General features: G+C 32.4%; 2 protein-coding genes across 2 annotated transcripts; both read right to left on the bottom strand.

Moving 5' to 3' along the window:
* Positions 1 to 904: 904 nt before the first annotated feature.
* Positions 905 to 2059, bottom strand: LOC107936863 (protein FANTASTIC FOUR 1). Its single transcript, XM_016869638.2, has one exon. The coding sequence runs from the start codon at positions 2057 to 2059 to the stop codon at positions 905 to 907; it is 1155 nt and encodes a 384-aa protein (XP_016725127.1).
* A 7532-nt stretch (positions 2060 to 9591) lies between these two features.
* Positions 9592 to 14327, bottom strand: LOC107936865 (ARM REPEAT PROTEIN INTERACTING WITH ABF2). Its single transcript, XM_016869641.2, has 19 exons — positions 13937 to 14327; positions 13694 to 13848; positions 13440 to 13612; positions 13233 to 13353; positions 13080 to 13154; positions 12884 to 12978; positions 12716 to 12791; positions 12430 to 12537; positions 12111 to 12239; positions 11951 to 12019; positions 11753 to 11812; positions 11515 to 11638; positions 11234 to 11373; positions 10977 to 11040; positions 10765 to 10844; positions 10502 to 10566; positions 10287 to 10404; positions 10017 to 10141; positions 9592 to 9910 (listed from the first exon to the last, which is right to left on the bottom strand). The coding sequence occupies exons 1-19, from the start codon at positions 14178 to 14180 to the stop codon at positions 9799 to 9801; spliced, it is 2133 nt and encodes a 710-aa protein (XP_016725130.1). The 5' UTR covers positions 14181 to 14327; the 3' UTR covers positions 9592 to 9798.
* Positions 14328 to 27090: the final 12763 nt, after the last annotated feature.

Genomic DNA, 27090 nt, shown 5'->3' with positions numbered 1-27090 from the left:
GGCAAAAAGAGGTTGTTGATACCAAAGATGTAAAAAGGTTGAGAGTGAGGTGGTAAAATTTCAATTTTGGACCGTACCATACATGTGGTAGTGGCCTTTTTCTTAAATGATATATGGTCCAGCAAAATATGCCCCCCATTGAAAGCGATGAGGAACACCATTAATTGATCGGGACCATCCATTTCATCTATTCTCGGTGGTTGGAAATTTAAGCCTACATTTCTACTTCATTGCTGTCGCTATGTCTTGTTTATTTCATAATGATGTTGCTATGTTTCATGTAATTAATCTATGCCATGTGGAAGATAAAACTATATATATGAATTAGGGTTCTTTTAGATGATGATAATTCTGGGTTTGAGTTGTTATTTAGGTATTTTTAATTGGGTTATTTTGAATTATTAGTTGAAGCCATTTACTCTCAAAGTCTTGGTTAGATACACTTAATTGACTTTTTTATAATTAAATTGGGTCAAGATGAATTTGGGTCAGAATTAATTGGATTAGGTTTTTTGGTTCTAGCTAAAATTGATATTGTTGATTATGAATTTCATCTCTTTGAGAAATTAGTCTATTTATTTTAATTTGTTAGAATCCGGTCCCTGTATTTTATGAAATTTAATAAGTTAGTTCTATTGTTGGTAAACATAATAATTTAACCCATTTTTTAAAAAAAATTTATTGAATATAAATTGTTAAATTATTAATTTTCGATAATTTATCGCACAAAATTTCTTTAAAAAAAATTAGGAAAAGGAGAAAGAGAGTAGTGCATGGAAGAAAATGGAGGGAAGATTATTGGTAATCTCAAACTTTTTATAGCTAAAAATTAGAAAAATGGAAAGAAAAAAAATTAGTGACATTCAATGCTAGTAATTCTCTTTGTTAGGGTTGAGAAATATTTTTAAGTAGCCACCAAGTATGGCTCCCAATCAAGCAACCCTTTGTGCCCACACCCATTTCCTTTGCAGCTTATTAGCCTTGCCAATTTCCCATTTCCAATTTGATCCCCAATTTTCCCATTCTTTTCATCCAAGTCCTCACCTCCCCAATAACACTTTTCTTCTTCAACTTCATCTTCTACAACACCATTTTCTTCATAATCTATATCTTCTAAAATATCATTTTCTTCACAAAGTACTTCATCTTCTACAACATCAATTTCATCCTGTACAACACCATTTTCTCCATAAAGTACTTCATCTTCTTCTACAACTTCATCTTCTTCGGCTACCTCATCTCGTTCTTCTTCTTCTTCTTTGTCATCGAAAATTGGGGTATTAGCGGTTGTTTCTTTCAAAAGGCAAAGCCTAAGCCTGCCCTCACTTCGTTCTACATGGAAGTACGTTTGACAAGAAGGGACATTAACGGCTTGAAGTACTAACCGGCCGCCTTCGCGGTGAGACGTGACTTGGACGCCATTCGAACCGCTAATGGACGTCAAAGGAGGCGGAAAGCTGCTGCTGCTGCTACGATTCATCCTTTTCATCACCAAAATTTCCCTTGTTTTTAACGGATTATAACTCATATTTGAACCGCTAATGGATGTCAAAGGCGGTGGAAAGCTCCTACTATAACTCATTCGTCTCGTCACCGAATTTTCCCTATGTTTCGATGGACTGCAGCACCCAAAGGTAATGTCGTCGCTGATATCGCTTCCGGTCTCACTGCCTAAGCTTTCGGTGCACATTTCAAGGCTTTTTTTACTTAGGGCAGAAGCTGAACTTTTAACGAGAGGGTGCACGTAAACTTCGTTATTCTCCGTAGAATCTTTGGGACCGGCGAGGGATTGAAGGAAACTCCACACACCCATATCAGCATTTTGCTTGCTTATATTGTCGCTGTTGTTGTTACCGTCGGTAATGTTAATGTCGGTGTCATCATAATCATTGTGGTATGAAATGGGTTCGGGTTCGGCAGGGTTAGTGAAACAGGGCGTGGGAGTTTCAATGGAGTCTTGAAAACTCGTTGGTGGAGCCAGTTTCAGCCTCAAAAAATGTGATTCAACGATCCTTGGCTCAAGGCATAATTGCAAACCTTGACATACACTTGAGAACATTTTTTTTTACCCACCAGAAGGAAAAAAAAAAAAAGAAAACAGAGGAAAAACAGGGGAGCTAAAATGAAAAAAGAAACCCTTTTTTCTTTTGGAGAATTTTCTGAGATCAAATAGGGATGTGGGGGATGTAAATGAAAGAGAAAGCTTGCATGAACAACAAAAAGAAAGCAATATATTTGGTATTGGAGGAGAGGAATATGAAAGAGAAGGGAATGAGTTGTAGGATGATTTATAGTTGAAGAAACAGAGGAGAGAGGTGATGACCTTTTAAAGCCCACTAAAAACTATTTACTCTTACCACACATTCATTACCAAAAGGAATAACACAATTTTGTAGTGAAATTGTTTGGTAAAAGACATATTTTGCTGTTAAAAAATAAATTAAGGTTTAAGTTTTAACTTCTTTCCCATTTTGAGATTAAAAAAGCACTTAACAAAGTTAACCCAAACCCAAATTCCTTCTTATTTTTAACCAAAATAAGTTAATTTGGAGGTGTGGGTTATTAAAAAGAAACAACCATGGTTAAAAAGGCTGGATTTCTTCTTTTAACTGTTTTGGCCATTGCTTCAGTTTTTGTCTTAGCTTTTTACCTTTCCATTTTTTGGTTAAACAAACTTGGATTTGCATATGTGAAAGTATACCAAAACCCTCTTAATTCTTTGCTATTCACTAACCGGTTGCGGTATTATAGAGATTCTTGTACTAAGAGTCAGATTGTATTTTATCCTCTTTACTCAAAAATGGGCAAATTAGTTCCTGTACATTAGATCAAATAGCAAATTGATTCTTTCTGTTAAAAATTTCATCCATTTGTACTGTTAAAAACTGGTGTAAGTGACCCAAATAACCAAACATTGACACACGGTGTGCCACATATACCTCATGTTGACGTATAGAGACCGGTTTTTAATAATAGAAATAGATAGAATTTTTAATAGAAAAAGCAGTTTACTCTTTGATGTAATATATGAAGACTAATTTACTCATTTTTTAAGACCTTCCTTTACATGACACCTGTCCATTCAATTTCTTTTTCTCTTTTTTTTTTACATGAGAATATATAATTGCTAAATTTTAGTTCTAATCTTTTTACTTTTTTGAGATTATATAATAATGGTTAAATTTTAGTTTTAATCCTTATATTTCGTTCAAATATGAGATTTAATCTATATATTTTAATTTTTACATTATTTGGCGCCTCAAATTTTATACTGTCATTAATTACTCCAAATACTTTATTCTGATTAAAATGTTGGTGGGAACTTTTAAGAATTATTAACACTGTTAAAATACTATATCAAATTCAGGTCCATTATAATGTCATTTTCTTGTTACATAGATACCAAGTGAGTAATATTGTCTTTAATCTTAAACATCAGCAAATTTAATAGAAGAATTTTAGCAACGTTAACAAATAAACCTAAATTTTTAAATTTAAAAAATAGAAGGACTAAATTCTTAAAAATAAGAATATGAAGATTAAATTCCAAATATGTGAAGAGTACAAGAACTTTAAATAAATTATAATTTTTAAATTTTTTATTTTACAATTTAGTCCAACACATCATGACCAAAAGTATACTAGTTCATGGTAATTATGTGGCCATAAATTTTGGACTCACATATGGTTTAATTTAGCCTTAATTCTCTTTATTCTTAAGACTTTTGTGAAATTTGAATCTATGCTATTAATTGGATTTTTATTTTTAATTTGGAACGTTGAATATTAAAATATCATATATTCAACTTTAACGAAAATTCATAAACAGGGTTACCAATTGAACGTTAATTTCAAATCGAATAAGTAAAGGGAATAAATTTCTGGAAAAAAAACCGAGAGATCAAATTTTCAAAATTCCAGAAAAAAGGTACAAGGACTAAGAGCCTAATTAATCCCACGGACACTCTCAAGTTTTGCCACTATTTTCAAATTAGTCTCCTTAATTTTATTTTTAGAAATTAAGTTACTTTACTTTTAGATTTCAAATTACAGATCTAACTATTAACACCGTTAGAATTCTTCTTACATTCTGAAATAAAAAGAAAATTACTCACCAGATAGCTATGTAACAAAGAAAACAACATTGTAATGAACCACAATTTAACAGTATTAACAATTGGACTCGCTTTTTCTTTTTCTTTTAAATCCAAAAAGTAAGATTAAGTTCCTTCAAATAAAAATTAAAGGATTAAATTCTAAACTTGTGAAAATACAGGGACTTGGAGCATAAAAATCATTTAATAAAGGGTTGAGTGATGTGTGCAAAATGGTATTTTAATTGGATGGTGAAGAAAGCAACAAGAACCAATAATCTTGTTTGTAAGTGTGAAATGATCAAACTGATTTTATTATGCCATTGCCAGATGCTAAAATCTCATTGGCACCCATTTTCATTGATGCTAAAAACTTAGAATAATTTAACCCATAGATTTTAATGTCCTGTTTTCAGCTATCAATCATATAAAGCTTACAAATCATACCTTAAATCTCACTTCAATTTAATACTATGAATATATATATAGTATTTATAAAGTGAATGCTAAAAAAAAACAAATTTAACCCATAAGTGGTAGATAGGTATATTACGCTCTCGAACATTTTCGGAAAGATTATTCTCTTTATGAACCATAAAACAAACATGGAAGATATTTTTGTTCTTAAAAAAGACAAACCAAAAGCTGTATGTCAATATGTATTTATTTTAAGTGTTTTACTGAACTGGTGTTACGGGTGAATTAGACATCGCCTCAGTTATGAAATTACTAAAATATTTTCTCGTATACAAATCAAGTTATATTTGAACTCAAAACGACATGCATGATTTTAATCAATATATTTATTACATAATTTTTTTACCCGTGTGCCATAATTATTCTGGTAGTAAAGATTAGTAATTAAGAAAAAAAAATATTTTATCTTCCTAAAAAAATATTTTATCAAACTTAACTCCCTACTAAATTAAAAAGATAGTCAAAAGCTCAAAGAGAAGGCAAAACAATAAGGGATCATGCATGTATGAATGGAAAAATTTTATTGTTGAGTATTTGTGTGTGTATATCTCCTTTAGAACTTTAGAACTTTAGAAGGGTTAAATTTTCTATTTATATGATACGGTTATTATTCATGGATGTGACGTCGTAGATAGGTCCTCATGTATGTCAACACGTACCCTACTTTAAAATTAACACGTGTTTTTTATTTGAAGGTTCATCTGTACAGTGGTGTGAACTCACACCGTGCGAGCTCATTAAAAGACGTGAACACCTCACATGCGAACTCAGAGCGCCAACAATGTAGGCTACGGGCCGAAACCCGACCGAATAACCGGATAGCGGATCAATAATAACAAATACCATAACATTTATCATCAAATTTTACTAAAGTTTCTCAAGCATTAGCAGACATGGAAGGCCACAAAGTTCTAAACACAAACAAGCAATCCAAAACCTTATACTATATATATATATATATTGGTACAACTTAAGATTTTGTCCAAGGTCTCCTCTGCCTTTCTCATTTATATGAACTTATGAAGTAAAGTGAACAATGTCGAGACTGTAGAGTTGCTTATGCAGTACTGTTTGATGAGTTCTACACACCCCATTAGGTGAGACGTGGTGGGTTTTTTTTGCTTATATTTTTTGCTTATATCAATCTCATTTTAATAGCACTTGAATTCAATTTTATGTAAAATTTACAATACTTGAATTTGATTCCAAATAAAAAAAATAATTTTTTTCTAAAATATTATATTAATTTTATAAAATTATGAACAACAGTTAAACTCTCATAAAATCTTATATGAAACTAAAGTCGAGTTATTTTGATAATATTTTTCGGGGCGGAATTGATCAAAACTAACCTTGACCTAAACCCAAAAAAGTCTGATTGAATTCGAGTTATTTTGTCATCCCTACTAATTTTAATATATGGTATGGGTTGGAAAACTGGCAAAGAATATGTACCTATTGAAGATACTCTTTGCCCTAACCATCGATTTTGCTTTCAAAATCTTGCCTTTGTTTTTTAAGCTGTGGTTTCATTAGCCAACCAAAGGAATAAGAGAGACTGTTGAAACCAAAGGAAAAAAGGGGCCTCTTTTGCACCCCTCCCACTGCCATTGGCCATTGGCCATAGGCCATAGGCCATTCGTCAGAATCCGCATTGAAAATGAAGTCATGTTTGTATATGCGTCTCTCCTTTCGGCTTTAAAATATGATTAAACCAAAAGAAAGATGATGGAATCAAATTCTTGGCCACCCCATAGCTTTTGTTTTTGACTATTTCAGCCCCCTTTCTTAAAAAGTATAGTTTTCTACCAGAAAAAACCTATAAAATTTACATTTCTTTAATTAAATTTGACCATCAATCTTATAAAATAAGTTAAATTTCATCGTTTGTTTTCCAAAAAAGTGTTAAATTGCTATTTTTAATGAAAATACTGATTAAAATATTTAAATTTTAAACACGGATATCTATATGGATGGTAATCAACGTGTATTTTTTTTAGAATTTTTTTTATTTTTGAATATTCTTATAATTTTAAAATTATCTGTTGACAAAAATAAATAATGTCATGCCAACATAAAGGGAAATGAAGGTCTCGACCAACAGTTTCGTTAGAAAAACTATTTAATTCTTTTTGTAAAGTTAGAAACTAAATTTAACTTAAAAAAGAATAAAAATATATATGTAAATATTAAGGTTTAGACCTTAATAAAAAACCATTAAATTAAAGTTAAGTGTTGGAAGTTATTTAATTAATATAACAAAGGCGTTGACATAAAAAGGAGCTTAATGGAGGGTATAATAGAAAAAATAATAAGATAGCATTGTTGAACTCCACTATCTAAAGCTTATAAATGGTAGCTAACCCACACAGCAATTCCCAATATTTAATACTTTGATTAAATTTCTAAGTCAAAATACCCATTATTTAATACTTGATTGGAACTACTATTTATTGTAGTAGTTCATGTAGATAAAATAATATTATGCTACAATAGGATTTCAAATTCTCAATAAACTTAAGTTAAGGATTAAGTTAAATTTTAAATCTTTAAAATTTAAGAAATAATCAAATAAAAAATATTAAATTTTGTTGTACATACTCAACCAGAGATACCTTCACCTCCTTGCTCAGTTACACATGTTACACCATGGTCGCATCTATTAGTATTTAGAGAATTTTGTGTTTACGTTTTGAGGATTCTTTATTTTTGGGTTTTCAAGGTTTAGTTTTTATCTCCATCTCTTGTCATTATAGTAAATTTATTTTTACCCGGGGTTTTTCCACATTAAATTTATGGGTTCAATTTCTCAATTTATTCCGCTATTTTTTTTTCTCTTGTTGCTTAATCGGGCCAATCCTGACAAGTGGTATTAGAGCTAGTTCAATTTTCATATACCAGCCCGTTCAGAGATGGCAGCAACAAGGTTTGAAATTGAGAATTTCGATGGTGAGACATTTCAATCTGTGGCAAGTTTGGATGATGGCAATTCTAGTTCAAACCGACTAGAAAAAGGTTGTTACCAGGAAAAATCCTAAGAATCTAAATCAAACAGAATGGAAAGAGCCTGATGAAAAGGCATTGTCTGCAATCCAGTTGTGCCTCGCGAATACGGTATTGCAGGAGGTATTGATGGAGAAGACCTCATCCGCCTTGTGGAAATGGTTAGAAACTCTTTATGCGACTAAGTCTCTGGCTAACCGTTTAGTGTTGAAACAATGTATATTTACGTTTCGCATGAACAAATGTGAGCTTCTTAGAGATCACATCAGTCAATTCATTACTCTTTTAAATGATTTAAAGAACGTTGAGGTTCATATTGATGATGAAGATCAGACTATGCTATTATTGTGCTCTTTACCCCTTTATACAAGTCTTTCAAGGAGACCCTGATTTATCGCATAGACAAACTCTCGTTCAAAGATGTGAAAGGTCATTTGTTGAGTAGAGACAAACTCGACAATGAGTTTGGTTTGGATAGCAAGGCAGATAGGCAAGCTTCTGTTTTGGTAGCATCAAAGAAACGAGACAAAATGTGTCGCTATTGTAAAAAGTTAGGTCATGTCAAAGCATATTGCTATAAACTGCGAAATAAAAGAGTTGGTGAGAGTAACAAGGAAGATGTAGCTGGTGCTAATTTGGCCGATGAAAGTGGTGATGATTTCTTGTTAGTGTCAACGAGCGATAACCCCAAGCTCACGTCCAAGTAGATCCTAGATTTGGGATGTTCTTTCCACATGTGTCCCAATAGAGAATGGTTCTCCCCATACAATTCGGTTGAAGGTGGAGTTGTGCGCATGGGAAACGATTCATCTAGTAAGGTAATTGGTATTGGTACTGTTAAAATGAGGATACACGATGGGACGATTAGGACACTCTCAGATGTCAGATATGTATCTAATTTACAAAAGAATATCATCTCCTTGAGTATTTTAGACTTGAAAGGATACAGAATCAACGTCAAGTCGAGCGACATTAAAGTATCTCGTGGAGGCTTTCATTTTGTTAAAAGATAAAAGAGCCGGCAATCTTTATATTCTCGAAGGTTCTACAGTGACCGGTAAAATCGGACGTCCCTTGTCCGTTACGGAGTCGAAGTCAACTCGTTTGGAGCGAAGGCAACTTGGTCATAGGAGGGAAAAATGTATGACCGTTTCGTTGAAGAGAGGTTCTCTTTTGGATGCAGGTTTTGAAAAATTAGGGCATTGTGTTTGTGAAAATCAGAGCCGGGTTAGTTTTGATTTGGCAATGCACAAGTCGAAGGCTAGAAGTCTTCCAACTTCTAAACACATATTTGACTCAATTAATTCCCTACATAGTTCAAAACAGGCTCGTGGCTGGTTTTGGCAAAAATGGCATTGTAAAAATTCGTGCTAAGGTGGAGATTGTTAAAGTTGTATAACCCAAATTCTAAAAGATCGATTGCAAGTCAAGTTAAACAAAATATATTTTCTTTCTAGAAAATTTAGTATTTATTAGTATAATATATTTAGCATTTATTAGCATAGTTTATTTAAATTACTAATTTAGCCTATAAAAAGGTTTTTTTACAACCTTAAAAAATACACCCATTAGATATTAGAACTTATAACACATTTAGAAAATTTTGTATTTACGTTTTAAAAATTCTTTATTTTCGAGTTTTCAGGGTTTAATTTTTATTTCTATCTTTTGTAATTTTCGTTCTTTTATTATTATAGTAAAATTATTTTTGTCCAGAAAATTTTTTATCTCAATTTATTCTATTATTTTTTTTACTTGTTACATATTTCCATTTGTATTTTCTTTCCTTTATATTCGATGACAAAGACAGTTATGCGAAAAAGAATGCTATTGAACAGAACCCTTCGATTTCTCTGAACTATCTCTATCTTTTCTCTCTCTTCTGTCAACAATCTTACCAAGTTGATGCCCAAAAGCTCACCTATTCATCGTTTTAGTCATTCATGGTCAATTACTGCCGGCTCGGTCTAGAGATTTGAATGCCATAACAATTACACTGCTGGAATGGAGACAAATAAAAGGGAACTGTGGAGCTTGAATTATTTTATTATGTTAAAAAATCACAATATGAAAATATAAAAATTTGGGCCGACTAGTAAATTATAAAAAATATTAAAACAACCAAATCATGTACAATACCTAATAACAAGCTGATGGTGTAACCTAATTCCTACCAATTCCTAAGCTATCTGTACAATACCTAATAACAAGCTGATGGTGTAACCTAATCCAACGGCCATAAAGGCGAGCTTACATTAGAATCATAACACTTTACAAGTGCACTTACGAAGAAATTCCTTAAATCTGGAATGACGCGTTGAATCAAACGGCCACACCTGCAAGTTTTACACACCATGGAGATCATCAGATTCAATTCCCATAAATTTCACCCTTCATGACAAGACTTTTCAACAATCAAAACACCGTTTAGGAATTACATACCATGGTTTGGTACTTATTCTTTCAAATTGTTCTAATATGAAGAGTAAGCATGTTTCTCGGAGTGTGGTGGCATTGAAGGCCTCGGCTAGTTCGTACATTAGCATAACATCCCCCACAGAAATATCCTTAAAGACAATTAGAACAAATAAGCATGTGTATCTGTCGTGTAATTAAAAGCTATGGCATCGAGATTCGGGTTTGAGTGACTCCAGTTTCATTTATCTTTTCTAAGTTTTTTCGGGTATCATTATATCAGTAAAACATACACACCTGTGCTATGGCATATTCACAAAGACGCTTAAGGCCTTCAAGAAGATATTGGTCGGCAGCTCTAAGAAGTTCTTGAGCATGATCAATCTCGACGGTTACTGATCCTGTGTATATATACCTAGCAGCATGGACCGGGACAGCATACATGTAAGAACTTTTTCGAAAACACATGGTGTATTTACATGCAAAGGCAAATTCAGGTTTGTCGTTTGTACCTCATCATTAACACAAAAACATCCCATCTGATATTTGGAATCTCTACATCTTTGGCATCCCTCTCCTGCAAATCAATTTTCATATTAGTCATCGTTCTATCAACTCCCCTCGGATCTATGGTATTAAATCATTCTGTTCTATTATCTAGCAATGTGCTCCTCAAATTTATGACAATTGAAGAAGTCCGCGGGATGGTGATAACAAAGCAACAAGGAAAGAAAAACAGATGACAGAAGCGAAATACTTGAACTGTCTGACTCACCCGGTAACCACCATCAAACATGGCCCGGAATGCATCCGAAGAAGCAAGAAGACAAATTCTGTGAGCATAGAATCGTTTACCTGAAAGACGAATGTGGAAATTGAGAGGGAGTACATTACTAAACTTGTGGAAAAGTCCATAGCACATAGGTAAGAATGTTTCAACTAGCACATGGGTAAGTAGCACAATCATTCCAAAGAAAAGATCCGTACCTTCAACCAAAAATGTAACATCAGAAAGTGTAGGATTATTTACATACTGCTCGCCCAAATACACCTACAATTGTGAATGGGAAAAGAACATCCAAGACCACAAAATTTATCAATCTCAAAAGACATTTTGCTAGATATATAAATAAGAAATTGGTAAAATATGCCTATGCATCCAGCACTCCTATCATCCTATGTTACTAAAGGATTTCCAAAGCAAATGTAAGAACCTTCTTGTAAACCAGCAGATATAAACAGACCTGTGGGGTTGGAGATACCGGGGCGGCATCCACAGATGAGAGTGAAGTACCCTTTGTAGCCAGCTTATACAAGGCCTCTGAACCATCTTTTTGCTGCTTGAAACTTTTAGACTCAAGAAGGCCCAGTAGCAGCTCCAGCCCTGGAATAAATTGACAAGAACCCAGGGAGCAGTTAGAAATTGCAACCGGGAGAGGGGAAAAAAACAGAAAGAACTGCTCACGGTAATCAATGTGCAAGAATAAAAAGGAATGATGACAGTTGAAATAGAAAACTGCTATACCATTGTTGTCAACAAAAATAGTTTTCCGATCATTAGGAGCACAAAGATGAGCAAGAGCCAAAGCAACTCGTTTTTGAACAGCCTTGGCTGCTGTCCGCATAAGGTACAACAGATGACTCAATGCCTGTTAAGAGGACGTATCAAATAAATGCCACTTTCTAACTCTAAAAGCTACTGGCTTAACCTTACTGTAAAAGCAAGTAGGAAAGGGTCTAAAGTTAGGAAAGAATAAACTCACTCGTCCATGAATTTTTTCCTCCAATCTCTTCAATGTCTTTGCTACACAATCTTTTGTTGGCTGCAGTTTTACAAGATAAATTCATAATTAACAAACTGGAAAAATTCGTACAAGTCTTCTGACAATATATTCTAAGGGTATGCAAAAAATTAACTTAAAACGGTAGCATCCAAAAAGCAGAAGAATTCTAAAGCACACCTGAGCAATGAACTCCCCTTCCAGGAGTTTCTGAACACCTCCAGTCTTGATAAGATCCACAACATTATCCTATAGAACAGACTAATTAATCGTCAATAGGCTCACCATGTAAAAACTGCAGTTCAAGTTGAAAAAATTACGGTAAACCAGTGTCATTTACCTCATTCTCAGCAAGGCCGTATAGGGCAAATGCAGAATTATGCTGCAATGGTCCACCTTTTGAGTCAAGTAGACTAAGCAACGGTACTATTCCACCACTCTGTACAATTCCAACTTGATTGTGTGTGTCCTGCAATAAGAAAATCGTTAATTGACAAAGAAAGTAAGATTTCAAAAAAAAAAACTGTTGAGCATTTGGGACAGTTTAAAGTGAGAATTTAGCATGAATTCAAATAGTATAAGATATCAAATAACTAATGTTATTCTTCAAGTCCTGCCAGAGGAATTTTAACCCAGAAAGGCAGCAAATAAATACAAACCTGGGCCAACCGCCCAAGCGCAAATGCAGACATTTCCTTGAGCTGTACATCTGAAGATGTGAGCATTTCTATTAAGGGTGAAACAGCACCTCTTTGGACAATGTGTACCTGTAGAATCCCCAACTTCATAACTTTTAACAGAGACGCATTTGCATAAACACAGAATCATACGCAGAATTATACCTAAAATCTAAGCGTCTAAAACAGTATTTTATTTCAGATGCTTTGAGTAGTGATCACAAATTCACAATGTAAGTGCCAAATTAGAATTAAGATGTCAGCCTACCTTGCAATCTGAATCAGCAGCAGCAAATTGACCTATGAGTAAAGCCGCTTCCCTCTGGCTCTCCAAACAACTAGAACTGTTGGCAAAATCATAAACATGGACATCATATGATTAAAACTGAAATCATCCCGAGCAAAAGTGAAAACCTAATGTATAACTCGGCATTACCTAAGTAACCTAATCACAGGCTGCAGTGCTCCAGCAAGAAGAACGTCTTTCTTTATGTTTGGAGAGGAGTGGACAAGGTTCCCAATCACGCCAACCTGAACATCCTTTGATGTCAGCTTATAAGGGAACGGTAACTCTCCAGAATGTGTATTAAGATGACCAAACAGAAAAGATAAAAGTCAAGAAGAGAACTAACTGCTTCATAATGTACTGTAACGTCCTCAGAGGAAAGCATTAGTACGAGGGTTGGTAGAGCATTGCATTCAACAATCTGCAAATATACAAACTATATTAAAACCCGCAAAAGAGAACCAGGTAATGCTACCGCAAAGTGCAAAAACAACCTTACCTGATTTTTGTTTTCGTCGTTCTTAAACGCTAGGGTCCTTAAGGCCCCAGCAGCTGACCTCTGCACCTTTATGTCGTGATACTCCAGCAACTGAACGAGAGGAGGAATTCCACCCTCAGTCCTAATATTTGTAGATCGAAAAACAACGTATAAGGGTGTGAAAATTAATGCTAACAAAATAAAAAATAGATATCCAAAAAAGCCAACCTGATACGGGTTTTAATGCGGGCATTTTCGTGAGCAAGATTAGTTATAGCATCAGCAGCTTTCCTTATAACACCATTCATTTCCCGAGAATTACAATCATCCTTGTGCATTTTCAACAAATTCACTAGACAGGGCAGAGCCCCGGCGTCAACCACTAGTTGTTGATGCTCTGCCTATTTTGACATAAATACAACATATTACCTAAAAAATTTTAAGTAATCTAAAACCAAGTAAATGAAAGTCTGCACAATTACCTTGACCGCGATTAGTCCAAGCGCAAACGCGCATGCTTTCTCTACTTCATACTCAAATGGTATCGGATCGGATTCTGCCAATAGAGGCGGCGTTTGAATTTGCTTTACCAGAGCAGGAACGGCCCCGCACTCCACGATCAAATCCACGATATCCTCTAACAGCCAAATAATAAACAAATAACAAATAAACACCGAAATCCATCCCGCTACAAATAATCGAATATTCAAAGATCCGAAACGTACCGTTCATGGCGATTTTCGAAAGTAACTGAGCGGAACATTTGGCAGCGGCGCGATGGGCTTCTGTAAAAGAGATGCAGGTATTGAGAACGTCGACGTGAATTCGAACATCGCGGATGATATCTTGGTGAGTACGGCGGGACTCGACGACGGCCGCCTTGCACCGACCTGATTTATCTTCTTCGAATTCTTGCTCCAGTTTCCGCTTCAAGCTTCTCCTTGTTTGGGGTTTGTTCTGGTGATCCATTGGAGGAATGAGGGGAAATGGAATTTATGAGAGAGAGAGAGATCTTTATTTTGCTCTGAAATAAATTCAAGGTATTTTAGTTTTTAGCTTTTGGTTTTTATATCGCAGGGTTTCAGTTGCTTAGTCTGAGCGGAAAGAAAACGCGCCAATTAAATTTCGAATTTAATCTACTTTAATGACTGCCTCCCTCCGCTCGCGCCATTTTTGGCCTTTGCCATTTATCTCCTTAAGAGTGCGGGTGTGAATATATTTTTAAAGGTATAATATCAAAATTTAGTCCTCAATCTTTATATCTTTTATTAATTTTACCTGTATTTCTTAAAATGTAAATTTCACTTCATCCTTTTAAAAAAATCAAATCAAATTTAATTTTTAACATTTTAACATAAATGCTTATTATTTAAATATGGTTGTCCGCATAGCAATTTATATGCATTTCATGCTATTTTAAAAAAATAATTATGAAATTTATATTTTTTTTTTAGTTTTTAAATTATTTATTGATGTGGCGCCATATAAAACAAATAGTGCAATGTCAACATGAAGTACGCGTGGACTGCCACATGGGTTATCACACCAATATCGTTAAAAAATTAATGTTTTAGTTACATTTCTGTTAAAAAATAATTTGACTTTTTTTAAAAGGTTAATAACCAAATTGCCCACAAAATTGAAGGGGTAATAATTTGGATACCTCAAGTTGTTATCCACAGAATTAAAGCTAAGATTCTCAGAGCCGAACTGATGGCAAAACTTGTTAAATCATTGGTTATTGGGTTGTTTAGTTTAATTAAATAAATTCTTAAAAATTCATAAAAAAAATATTAAAAATCAGTGAAAATCAATTGAACCGGTTTTTTAACACAGAACAATAGGTTTCGAGCAATTTGCTAGTCATTTCTCTAACCCCTCTTTTCTGACCGATGCCCCGACCGGTTTCAAATCCAACCAATTGACTCATTCCAGTTTAAACAACATTTATTAAGATAAATTTAAATAACGTTATCTTATGATTAATATCAACATTCGTTCCATACTTATGATTAATGTCACATCAACTCGGTTAAAAATTAAAAAGTTGTATAAATAGAAAGATTAAATGATGCTGAAAATTTAAAAGGAAGCGATGAGTTCTGTATGGGGTGGTATTGCTATCAGACAATTGGGCCTTTTAGACTACACCAGAACAGAATCCAATTCGTGTTGAAGCAAACAGCCCAGGCCCAATATAAAGTTCCATAAAACCTTTATTCATCAAATTATGTGTGTATATATATTTTTTATAAAACAATATCAATTTTGGGTGGATATGTAGGTGGAAAGGATTATGTTTTTTTTTCTTTCAAAAAATATAATAATTTATTTGGTGCTCTTATTTTTTTATATAAAAAAAATTTATTTTAGTCCTTCATTTCATTTTTTTCTTTTAATTCTTAATTTTGCGTTATTTGTCAAATCATCCCAAAATAGATGAAAAATTAATATCTGTTTATTTTAAAAGTAAGTTTTCTTTTTGGTTTTCTCTTTAAAGTTGTGGAAGAACTTTTCACTCTCCAATTTATTAGGGTTCGGCCTTAGGAGGTTGGTTAGAGTCATTTGTGGAGCTTGTTGTAGATCATTCTTCAAAAGGTTTTATAGGATATCATCTTTTTCGCCACTTTTCATCTTTCTCGATTCTTTGTTTATCTTGATTTTGTCCAAATTAAATTCTTTTTTAAACGCTCGACATTCTTTTGAAATTTCAAGTTTCAAGATCAAAGGATTTCTTTGCAAGAAACGCAATTTAAACATCAAGAGTATGATATTTCTCAATCGGTTTGGATTTTTTTTTTCATTTTATTTTTCTTTAATTATGTTTTTCTTTCTTTGTTTTTTAAAATCTGTTTGGTTTCTTCTTTTCGGGTTAGATCCGAATCCCCTATTGTCGAAGAACTTGAATATGATCTTCGTTTGCTGTCCCTTATCACATAGATTGTCACGTTAGAAATTAATTAAATTTTTAAATGTAAATTTTCAAAAAAAGAATTAAAAGTGTAAATTTTATTAAAGAATAAAAAATATATAGAAATTATTAAAAATATTTGTTACATGTTTTTTTAAATTAATTAATCGCAGGAAAGTTAAATGACATTAACTTTTTCTTAATATTGGAGTGGTTTGATAAATAATGCAAGTTCAATGACTAAAAGAGACAATAAATTAAATGAATGGCTAAAATAACTTTCTTTTGTAGAATTGGAGAGTCAAATAAGTCATTATATATTTTCAAAATAATAGGTATAAATTGGTTAATAGTTTTTCGACTGTGTAATCCAGTTTACGGGTATCATGAAAAATATACATTTTCCCCAAAAAAAGAAAATGAATAAAAGAGATGTTACTTTGATTAAGCTAAAAATTTATCATTTGATTAGTTTGACCACCAATTTAGTTATTAAAACTTTGTGTTGCCTTAACCACAACACACGGTAAAAGTACTATGGAAGCCTTTGTACTATGAGTTAAATTAGGGATGGCAAAATCCGAACCACCTATTGGTTATAAATCAATTAACTCCAAATGGAGCTTTGGTTGAGTGAAAAATTCAAGGTTTGACCAATTCATTTGGTGTGGGTTCAAATCCTATCATATATTTATTTTTATTGGTTTTTCTTAAAATAAAAAAGATGAAAGTGCCCTAAGTTTATACACCTTATTTTAAACATGAAAGGACATTTTTTTTAAATTTTCTTAATTCAATTAGTGTCCAATTGACTCGTGACACTAATCCAATCAAAATATTGATACAACATTCGAATAAATCATTTCGTAATCGAGGATGAAATATTATATAAAAATTAAAACATAAACCTAATTGGTTCCTTCCAATTACGTAAATCAATAGTTCAAACCGCACTCAAAGTTAGGGCATTTCCCATTTTTATAGGAACTTCTGTACCAGAAACAATGGTATCTCCAATTATAGCCCATCTGAGATGTAAAATTGATCTCTTCTCACCATCCCCATAGTGTATGAGACAAATGTATGCATTTCAATTAAGGTTGTATTCTATGGTTACGACTCACTCATTTTCCATTGCTATTTGTTAGGTCATCATCAATTGATTGGATCGGGAATCAGTTAAAGTATTGGTTTGAAATAAAGGGTTAGAGTAATTGACTTATGAATTGGTTGAATTGAAAAATTGATTGAATCAATTTTCTTATATTTAATACATTTAAATATTTACTATTTTTAATAATTCATTTAATTTAACCAAACAGATTAATTAAATTAAAATTTTATAGTTTGATTGGTTCGACCACTGATTTACATATAAAAACCACCATGGAGGCTCTTATATCGAGAGTTAAATTACATTTTGTCCACTGTGCTAAAAAAATGAATGAATCAATCATAGTACATTAGATCAAAAATCAATCTGATTATTTCTGTTAAATAGTTCATTTATTTATACTTTTAAAAACTGACATGATAGATAAAATGATAAATTTTTTATATATAACGTGTGACATATACATTATTTTGATAATATTAAAAATTGATACGATTTAAATAGAATAACCAAATTATACCTTAGATCTAACTTATTTAAAATAAAAAATAAAAAAAAAATATTTCTATTTTTAATACAAATTATTTTGTCTGAAAGAGGCTCGGGCATGGGTGTCGGCGAGGAAAAGTAAAGAAATAAAGTGTGGAATACAAAGAAAATACGCGTAACAGTTAAGAAGCTTCCACGTCCCCTAGTGTTTGGTCGGCTCCAATTCTGTTTCTTTTCATACCCAAAACCGACAACAAAAAAGTCAAATCAATGAAGACATTGCCAGGTGTTTTTCTCTTCGAAATCATGAAAATGACCCTTCCCCACTCATCTACTGTTTGCCACGTGACTCTCCTACTGTCTACTGTCATCTGCCCACTACTATAACTATTGTTCTAGTGCCTAAGATCAGATCATATACTGCTAATTTGTGATTAATTAGTATAAAAATAAAAATAAAATAAAATATTAGAAATAATCACGGGGTTGGTTCTGCTCTATGATGCATTAATTGCTTTAGTTTTAACCACCAATATCATTTTGAACCTTGTTTGACTTAATGTCATTTGAGAGTTGACTTGTTGGACCCAATCAAACTTCAACCCATTCACATGTTTTTGGATTTTACGTCTAAAGTTTTACTAAATTGTTATTGTTAATAATATGAATAATTTATAAAAATTTATATGCTAATAAATAAGTTATTATATACATCATTAAAGTAAATATAATAATTTAAAAAAAATAAAATCCAGCATCGATTGTATGTGATTGCACAGGAGGTCTATGGAGCCATGATCCGATGCTCCCGCATGGTTGCCAAGTGTTTTCCCGTGTGGTGAACTTGGGAGAGTGTGAGGGCCATAAACTAAGGATCAAATACATGTTATTCACCACACATCTGTTCCTTCTTCGAAGATTCTCACACTATTCTGCAAATTCTTTTTAAGCAATTATCTCAAGATTCCATGAAGGAACTAACATGTTTGGCATGCGGGAAGCCTAAAAGGAAACAAGGAAGTAGCCGTCTCTTGGAAAGTGAGATGCATTGTCATTCTATAAGCTCTTGTTGGCATGAGCCATGTGGTGTAGTTGGCACCTGTGTTAGGATTTCCTGAGCCGAATGTCATCTTTAGTTTGCACGATGATGCGTGGGCATACGACATGATGTATGGCAGGATTCCAGTCACGAATTAAGTGATGAGTATAAATGGAGTGGACATCTAAGTAGAAACATCATATCTGTTGAGTACTATTCATTAACATGATATACTAATTAGGTAAGCTTCATGCATATAGATATATATTATACTCTAGATTTAACACGTGATTATAAGATTTTATATGAGCTTGGCCTGTATATATAACATCGCAGAAAAGTAAGCTCAACCTGCGAGTCGATATTACGAGCTTATTATAATCCAACCCAAATTAATTCAGACTTTGGGTGGGTAATGAAAATTGTCTAACAGTATCATTTTTAGTTATAGCTTTACTTCTCGACCCACAAACACTAGTTCACGTGCTTTTCTTTTTGCACCTTGAGAAATTAAGGTGATTGAAAGAAGTGGGAAAAGGGGGTAATAAAAGAAGTGATTTTAAGTGGTTCTTGTATTACATTTTGTAATACATCTCAAAGGTTTTGTTTTTTGGTGGAATCTCGTGACAGTCCCAACAAATACACAGCAAATGGATACCCATATCTAACTAGCTTTTTACATAACTTTGGTTCCCACTTTCCACCCTTAGCCATCGACAAAAGAAACAATCAAAAGATTTCCAGCACCTAATTTTTATGCTTATACTATTGATTTTCATTTGGTGACAAGTCACTTTCTCCTCTTTATAGTTTTAGGGTTTTCCTTTACTTCGAGTCTTCAAACAGTTAACTCCAAAATTTTCCATTAATTGGTGGGAAGCCAAAATGGGTTAGTAAAAGATCCAAAGAGCATGCTTTGCTTATGAAATGAATCCCACCATAATGCCATCCATCATTGCATAGGAAGAAAATGGAAGTGTCTTGGGGAAACTAAATGGAATAATCAGCCATTTGGTTGTATTCACTTTGCCAAAAAAAAAAAATAGCCCTCCATTTAAATTTTATCTTCTTTTAGTTCTTGAATTCATATTGTTTATCAAATCACTCTAAAATTGATGAAAAAATTTAATGCCTGTTAATTTTGTTGACGTGGCAGTCCACTTGTATCTCACATTAACAATTAACTAAATTTTAAAATTAAAAAAATAATTTTAATTTTTAAAATTTAAAAAAAATTATTTACTTACTAGCATGACATCTATGTGGCAACCCACGTATATTCTATGTCAGCAAAATTAACAGACGTTAATTTTTCCATCTATTTTGGAGTGATTTGTCAAATAGTGCAAGTTCAAGGGCTAAAAAAGGTGAAAAATTAAATGGATGACTAAAATAAATTTTTTTTATAAAGTTAGAGAGCCAAATAAATCATTATGCCGAAACAAAAGGACATGCAGTTACTATATGAAGAGTAATTCAATTCAGATAAAATATGCTATCCATTTATGCATTTTGATAACGTTTTTATTCTTTAAAAGTTAAAAATTAAATCTTTTTCTTTCTTTTTTTATTTGAAAATATTTGTGCAATCATTAACATTATTAGTGTTTACTGTAAAAAAATTCTCAATCGGGCACATTTATTTTCTATTAATCATATGCCACTAATTTTATAAGAAGCGGATCGGAAGTCGAACTAATTCAACCTGATGTGTTAATCACTTAAAAATAAAAATAAAAATAATTATAAAAATTATTCAATCGATTATCAAAAGAGAGAAAATATGTGACTTCGTTGTGTATGTTTCACCCAAAATATAGGTTTATAATGGATTCTAAGGGAATCCACTATAATAGATCTTTGTGTATATTTCACCCAAAATATAATGAAAAAAATATTAAAATGTAACACCTCAAACCCGGCCTAGACGTTATGGTCGAATATGGAGGAATTACATTAGTTTGTTTAAAAACTCAAAAATTGAAATCTAGCTTTAGAAATCATGTGATTAAAAAACATTACTTTTGACAATACTCTTACATGTTATTTATTTTACGAAAAGAACTTAATTTGACACTTAATTTTGTAGCAGAAATTTTGGAGTTAATATTTGAAACTCATGATCTCGATAAGTAAAACATATAATTTTGCCGAATGTGCATATTCTCAAACTTACGTAATTTAACTTTCGTAAAACTTATTTTATATTTGTAACGAAAAAACCTTAATTTATTTAATTTTGGAAACCAATAATTTATATTTAATTGGCAGAAACCATGTGGAAATTTATAAGGAAATAACAAAAATCATCTCAAAACCCAAAACCAAAAATAAAATCCGAAAATTAGTCCAAAACCAAAAGTTTAGAAAATTCAATTATTAAAAAAACAAATCGTTTTATGCGAGAAGCCAACCTGAGTTCTCAGACGCTGCCCAATCCTAATTTTGTCGATTGCCTAAAATGGTTAAAATGAAAAGGGGTGAACTATAAAGCTTAGTGTGTAACTAAATTAAAAAAGAGACACAAATAACATATTAACAAATCAAAACATTGCAAAGAATTTCATCGAACTCAAATAGGCAAAACTTAGCATGAATGGTTATGTGAATGCAATAAATTTTCGGAAAAACGAAATGCAGATTTTTTAGAAAACTTCCTACCCAATTCCACTACACACCAATTAAGAGTTCCCTATAACTCGTCCATCCAAAACACACCAATTAAGTCATTCCGGGTTGCCCGACAATGATGACTTATCAATTTGCAGTTAAACTGCTAGATCAAATATATGTGGTCAAGCCACTATATTGCAGTCAAGCTACCAGAAAAGAAATGTGGTTATACCATCAGATAGTGCAGAATATTAAATTTCTAGATGTTCCTCCTTACCATATTAACCCAACCCCACGCAATGTGACATAACATGCAAACACAGAATTAAAATAGTAAATATGTTGAACATGCAATCGTTTATTTATAAAAAATCAGTAGGCATGAGGTTTCATGCTTTGCAGAAACAGATATGTTAGATTTCAATATTTACAAATCACTTAAATAAGAAAAACCAAAATGTCACATGCAATGGGAATTGAATAAAAACATACTTTATCAGTACTCGTATATACTTAACTAATTAGAATATAAAATCATGCTTATAGAGATTGCATAAATAGTAACAGATTATCAGTTTTCACACTCATATCACAAATATATCGCATTATAGAACCTACAAGCTGAGTAATCTTGAATTACACTTCAAATACGACCCTAACCAAAATTTGGAGAAAACGAGCCCACACCCCCAATTGGCCCAGTCTGTGTGGCCCACACAGTTTGGCACATGACCTAGCACACGTCTGTGTGATCCACACAACCTAAATAACCCAGCCCGTGTGGCCCACACAGTCTGGCATACGGTAGTGTGGCTCACACGGTTTGGTACATGGCCGTGTGACGTCGACAATGAATTTTTTGGCTTTCTACCGTTAGTTGTATTTACGAGATCGAGTCACTCACCTGATCATTTTCTGATGTAATCACAATAGCGAGGATTCCCGCACCTAAATCGACAATCAAAACAAGCAATTTCAGCAACGAAACACTAAATCTAAGCCACTGATTTGACCCCAAACAGTAAATGTTAGGTCTCAACAACACTAAACAACCACTAACACAACAAATTAATTCAGTTATCTAATCGGAACAGCAACCTTACGAGTCTCCTAATTCGTCGTCGATAATCCGCACTTCTTACAAACAGAACCAAATCAATTAGTTTAAAACCTACCTCATTGCAACGAAATAATGGCATACTAACAAGGAGATATATAAAGCCTTACCGAACCTTTACAATACGCACCACCAACACCAAAGATAAAACCACAACAAGACAAAATCACAAAATGGAAAAAGAAAGTCATTAGGTGAAATAAAGAAAATGAGCACAGTTGCTAATTTGAGAAAATAGAAAAATGGCCAGCAAAACCGAGGGAAAGAGGGAGAGACGTGTGGGGGTGAGCATTCGATCGAATCGAATCAAATAAAAAATTTTCGAGTTAACCGAGTTTTCGAATCTCATTTTATCATCCTAACTTTATTTGAAGTTTTCTCGAATCGAGTCGAGTAAGATGGAATTCGAATCAAATCGAATCGAATATATTTGTTCGAGTTAAATTTTAAAAAATAATTTTGAGTTCTTGTAACCACTGTCACCCATCGTAATAAAATTTGTCCGCCTTAATCAAATTTTTTATTAACTTTCATCACCTCATAATTTATTTATTAATTTTTTATATATTGGTTAGCTTCTTTGCTTGCTAAGTTGTTTCAATTATCTTCATATTCTTATCACTATGTATTTTGGAATTAAAACATATATTAAATGTAAAAATATATTTTTTTAATAAAAGTTATTTTAAAATAAAATGTGAAATTGATATCAATATAAAAATTTAACACGAATATTTTATGGCATAATTAATAATTCAATTTTAATATAAATATTCAATATGACTAAACTATTCAATAATATAAATAATATAAAATCTGAAATTTAATTTAATAATATAAATAGTATATATAAATAAAATTATTACAATTTATGTTTAGTGATTTTTTTTGGATAATTTTAATTTTTTATTTGAGAGTAAAGGGCGAGAAGTAAAAGTTTAGAGGGAAAATAAAAAGTTTTGAGGAATAAAAGTTTGAGGGAAAATAAATAGGGGGAGTAAAATTTTGGAGGGAAAATATTTAAAAAAAAATTGGAGGGGGGAGGGTTTGGGGTAGATGGGAGGTGAGATGGGAAGGGAATAAAAGTTTTAGGGGAAAAGTAGGAGGCAGTAAAAATTTTGGGGGAAAATAAAATGTTTTGAGGGTTTTTGGGAGTAAAGTTTTGAGAAAAAGTAAATGGAAGAGTAAAATTTTGGTAGGAAATGAATTTTGGGTAGATTGGGGGGTTGGGAGGGGAGGGGAGCAAAAGTTTTGGGGGAAAAGTGAGAAGGGGTAAAAGTTTTGAGGTAAAAGTAAAAAGGTTTGGGAGTTTGGGGTAAAAATGTAAAACATTATAGTTTGATATTCGAATTATTCGAGTTATTCGAATTTGAAAACTCAACTCGATTCGAACTCGAAATTTTTTAAAAAAATTCAAGTTGATTCAAATAATTCGATTCGTTTAACTCGAAATTTGAATATTTTTCGATTTTTTTGAGTCGAATCGAGTTTTGCTCACCCCTAGAGACGTGAGAGGGAGTGACGGAAACGTGAGAGAATTTTTGGGGAAATTTTTTCTAAAATTAGAATCTCACTAAATCCCAAACTAACCACCCTATCAGAATTTTCCTTGAATTCGAATTCCATCGACCTACTACAACATGGACAACACAAGCAATAAATTAGCAAAAATATTCCCGTTTACACGCATAGGGATTCAAACACAAGACTAAAGGGTAAGCTAAAGTCTTACCACTGAAATAGCGGGCTCATTCTATTATCAGTTGAGCGAAAATAATATATAAGCTATAAGTTCGAAGAAAGGGAAAAAATTCAAACCAAAAACCTCTCACACATAAATAACACACTTAACCACTAAATCAGATTAAATCACTTGACAAAATTTCCACAACCTTAATCCAAAAACAAGACGTGACCACTCCTGATTTCACTAACTCAATTTCTACTAATCTGGTTGTTGGGATATAACACAAAATTTTGCTAATAATGATAAAATATTTTTTTGAATCAAATTTTCTTGTTTTCAATTTTTGATTTTTTACCAACTCAAAACGGTTAAGCTAATTCCGATTTATATGTCACTGGTTGAACTTTTAATTTTCGGTTCAATCGACTGATTTAGTTCTATTTTGATAATTTTGTAAGCCGCACCATATATGAACAACCTAATCAATATGTTAAGTTGATATATTTTAACAAAAAAATACTAACAACATTAACGATTCAACCGATAAAAAAAAGTATATTTTAACCAAATTAATTTTGTCGTTATTGTGTAGGAAGAAGAAGACAAAAATGAGAAGTAAAGCCAAGGAGACAAGATCTTATCATGATCTATATGTATAATCGTTCATTACCAAGTACATTAAGACTCACATATCTCGTGGAGTAACACACGTGTGCTTAAGAGATGTGGGTGCAATGGGGGCATTGTGTTTGCCCTTTGTTTATCGCCTTCAAAAGAGTGTTAACTGTTAACACAAAACTTGGCTTCTTATTTTACATTTAGTTTAGTTTGCATATGCTGACTATTCAACAATAGCCAGCTACCCAGCTGATCTTTCTTTTTGTCATCGCCTCCCAAGTGTGCCCATTGCGCTCAAGTCTCAACATGTTGCCTTGTCTCACTCACTCGTCCTAGTTGTTGCACCTGATATGAATAGTGAATCTGTGTGCTATCTGCTAAAACACTGTGAGATGATGTTTTGGGAGTAATGCAAGCAGTGGGCCAAGATGTTGTTGCCCATCCTGATGTTTGAAACTGAATCCAATCCTATTCGGGTTGAGAATGATATTCAAGTAAAGTTCTTGGACGAGTGAAATTTGTTTGCAGAAAACTGATATGAAACTGCAAAGCATTTCAGACAGTGATATTTAAATGTATTGGACTGTCATTTCAGAAAACATAAAATTCACTCTGTCAATTGTCATCTTACTTTTGTACTAAATTATTTAATGGAAGGTGTTATATTTATTCTTGTAAGGCTGCAACACAGTAACTACAAACAATCTATATATTAATGTAGAGCTGGTGTACCATAATTGTATAGCAATAATCAAAAGATGAAAAAAAATGTGAGCTGGTAGAAATGAGAAATTAATTTAATGCATTTATTTGTGGACCACAGTGATTATACTTACTATGTGGTCTTAAGCAAAGAGTTCGTCTAAGTTAGACTAAATTCTCTAATGTGTCCTATCCTGAGAAAATTTTGTGATCTTAGGTTAGTAATTTGCTTTAAAGTGTCTACCTAAATCAAGCTTTTAATTAGAACAAGTAGTGTGGTCTTAAAATGCTTTAAACTGTTTGTCTAGGTCAACCTGGACCTTCGAAGCTAAGAATCTCAAAGAAATGTAACGTGTCTTATCCCCAAGCAAACGGTGTAGCTTTAGGCAGAAAATTCGCTTCAAACATCAACATTTTAGAGCATATTGTACATCCTCATATGGAGAATTCGCTTTAAACCCCTCAATTTATTTGCTTAAATTAACCTGAACCCTGAAATATAAAAATCCTGAAAATTGAAATTGTCTAAATCAACCCCAACCTTCAAATATAAGAGTAACTTTTCTTTTAGAATAAATTTCTACCTTCACTCAAATAATCAATAATTAGATTATATCTTATTTTCGTTTTTCTTTTTTGGAGAATAACCCTCTCAACATGAAATCAACCAGAGTGCAAGGGTGTGTAGGTACCCATAACCTATCATTTGTACCTACTGTCAAAATTTTGTTTTATATGGGTACAATGTCACATTGCGAATCCAGTAATTAATCCATCGCATTCTATAGGTTCATTAAGAGGTAGGTATTGGTATAATGTATAAGTTTTTCCTCCACCATTTTTTTATCATTATTTGGAGTCTAAACTTAATTACTTTTTTTCATATTGGGGTTTGAACTTTATCTTTTGTTTAAGTTAAGCAATGAACTCTACATTTGTTCCCACATTGGGATTTGGACTAGGCAATAATTTGGCTTGAACTTTTTTCTATTCATGTTAGTCTCTGAACTTGGTGATTGGTCCCATATTGAGGCCTAAACTTTAGGATTTTCAAGGACTAACTTGGATAAAAAAAAGTTCAAGCCTTAATTTGAAAACAATCGTCAAGTTCAATGCCTAACTTTGATAAAAAAAAATTCAGACCCCAATATAATAAAAGTTGCTAAAAATAATTTTTTTTGTTATGTTGATGAGTAACAAATTTGATATCTGGTAATAAAATTTCGGGTTTAAATATTATAAAAAATTATCGAGAAAATTTTATTTTTCATTTAAGAATTCCACCATAATTAATTTTAAATATAATTGAAATTGAATGTATTTTAAATAGGGAATAAATTATATTGGGATCATCTTAAAAAGTATAGTTTTTAGGTACCAATAAAATAGTGCCACGCCATTAAAATTTAAAGGTAACAAAGTATTATTATACACTCATATATATCTAATATCTTCTCCAACTTAATTTAACTTTAATAAAATTACTTAAAATGATTAATTTTTAAATTATAAACAAACATATTTTTTTCTTTTACAAATTTTAATCATTTTATTTTTTTTCCTCTCCATAAGTTAATATTTTTTTATTT

This window comes from Gossypium hirsutum, chromosome D12 (assembly GCF_007990345.1).
Source record: "Gossypium hirsutum isolate 1008001.06 chromosome D12, Gossypium_hirsutum_v2.1, whole genome shotgun sequence".
Classification (NCBI taxonomy): domain Eukaryota; kingdom Viridiplantae; phylum Streptophyta; class Magnoliopsida; order Malvales; family Malvaceae; genus Gossypium; species Gossypium hirsutum.
This window is presented reverse-complemented; position numbering and strand designations above follow the sequence as displayed.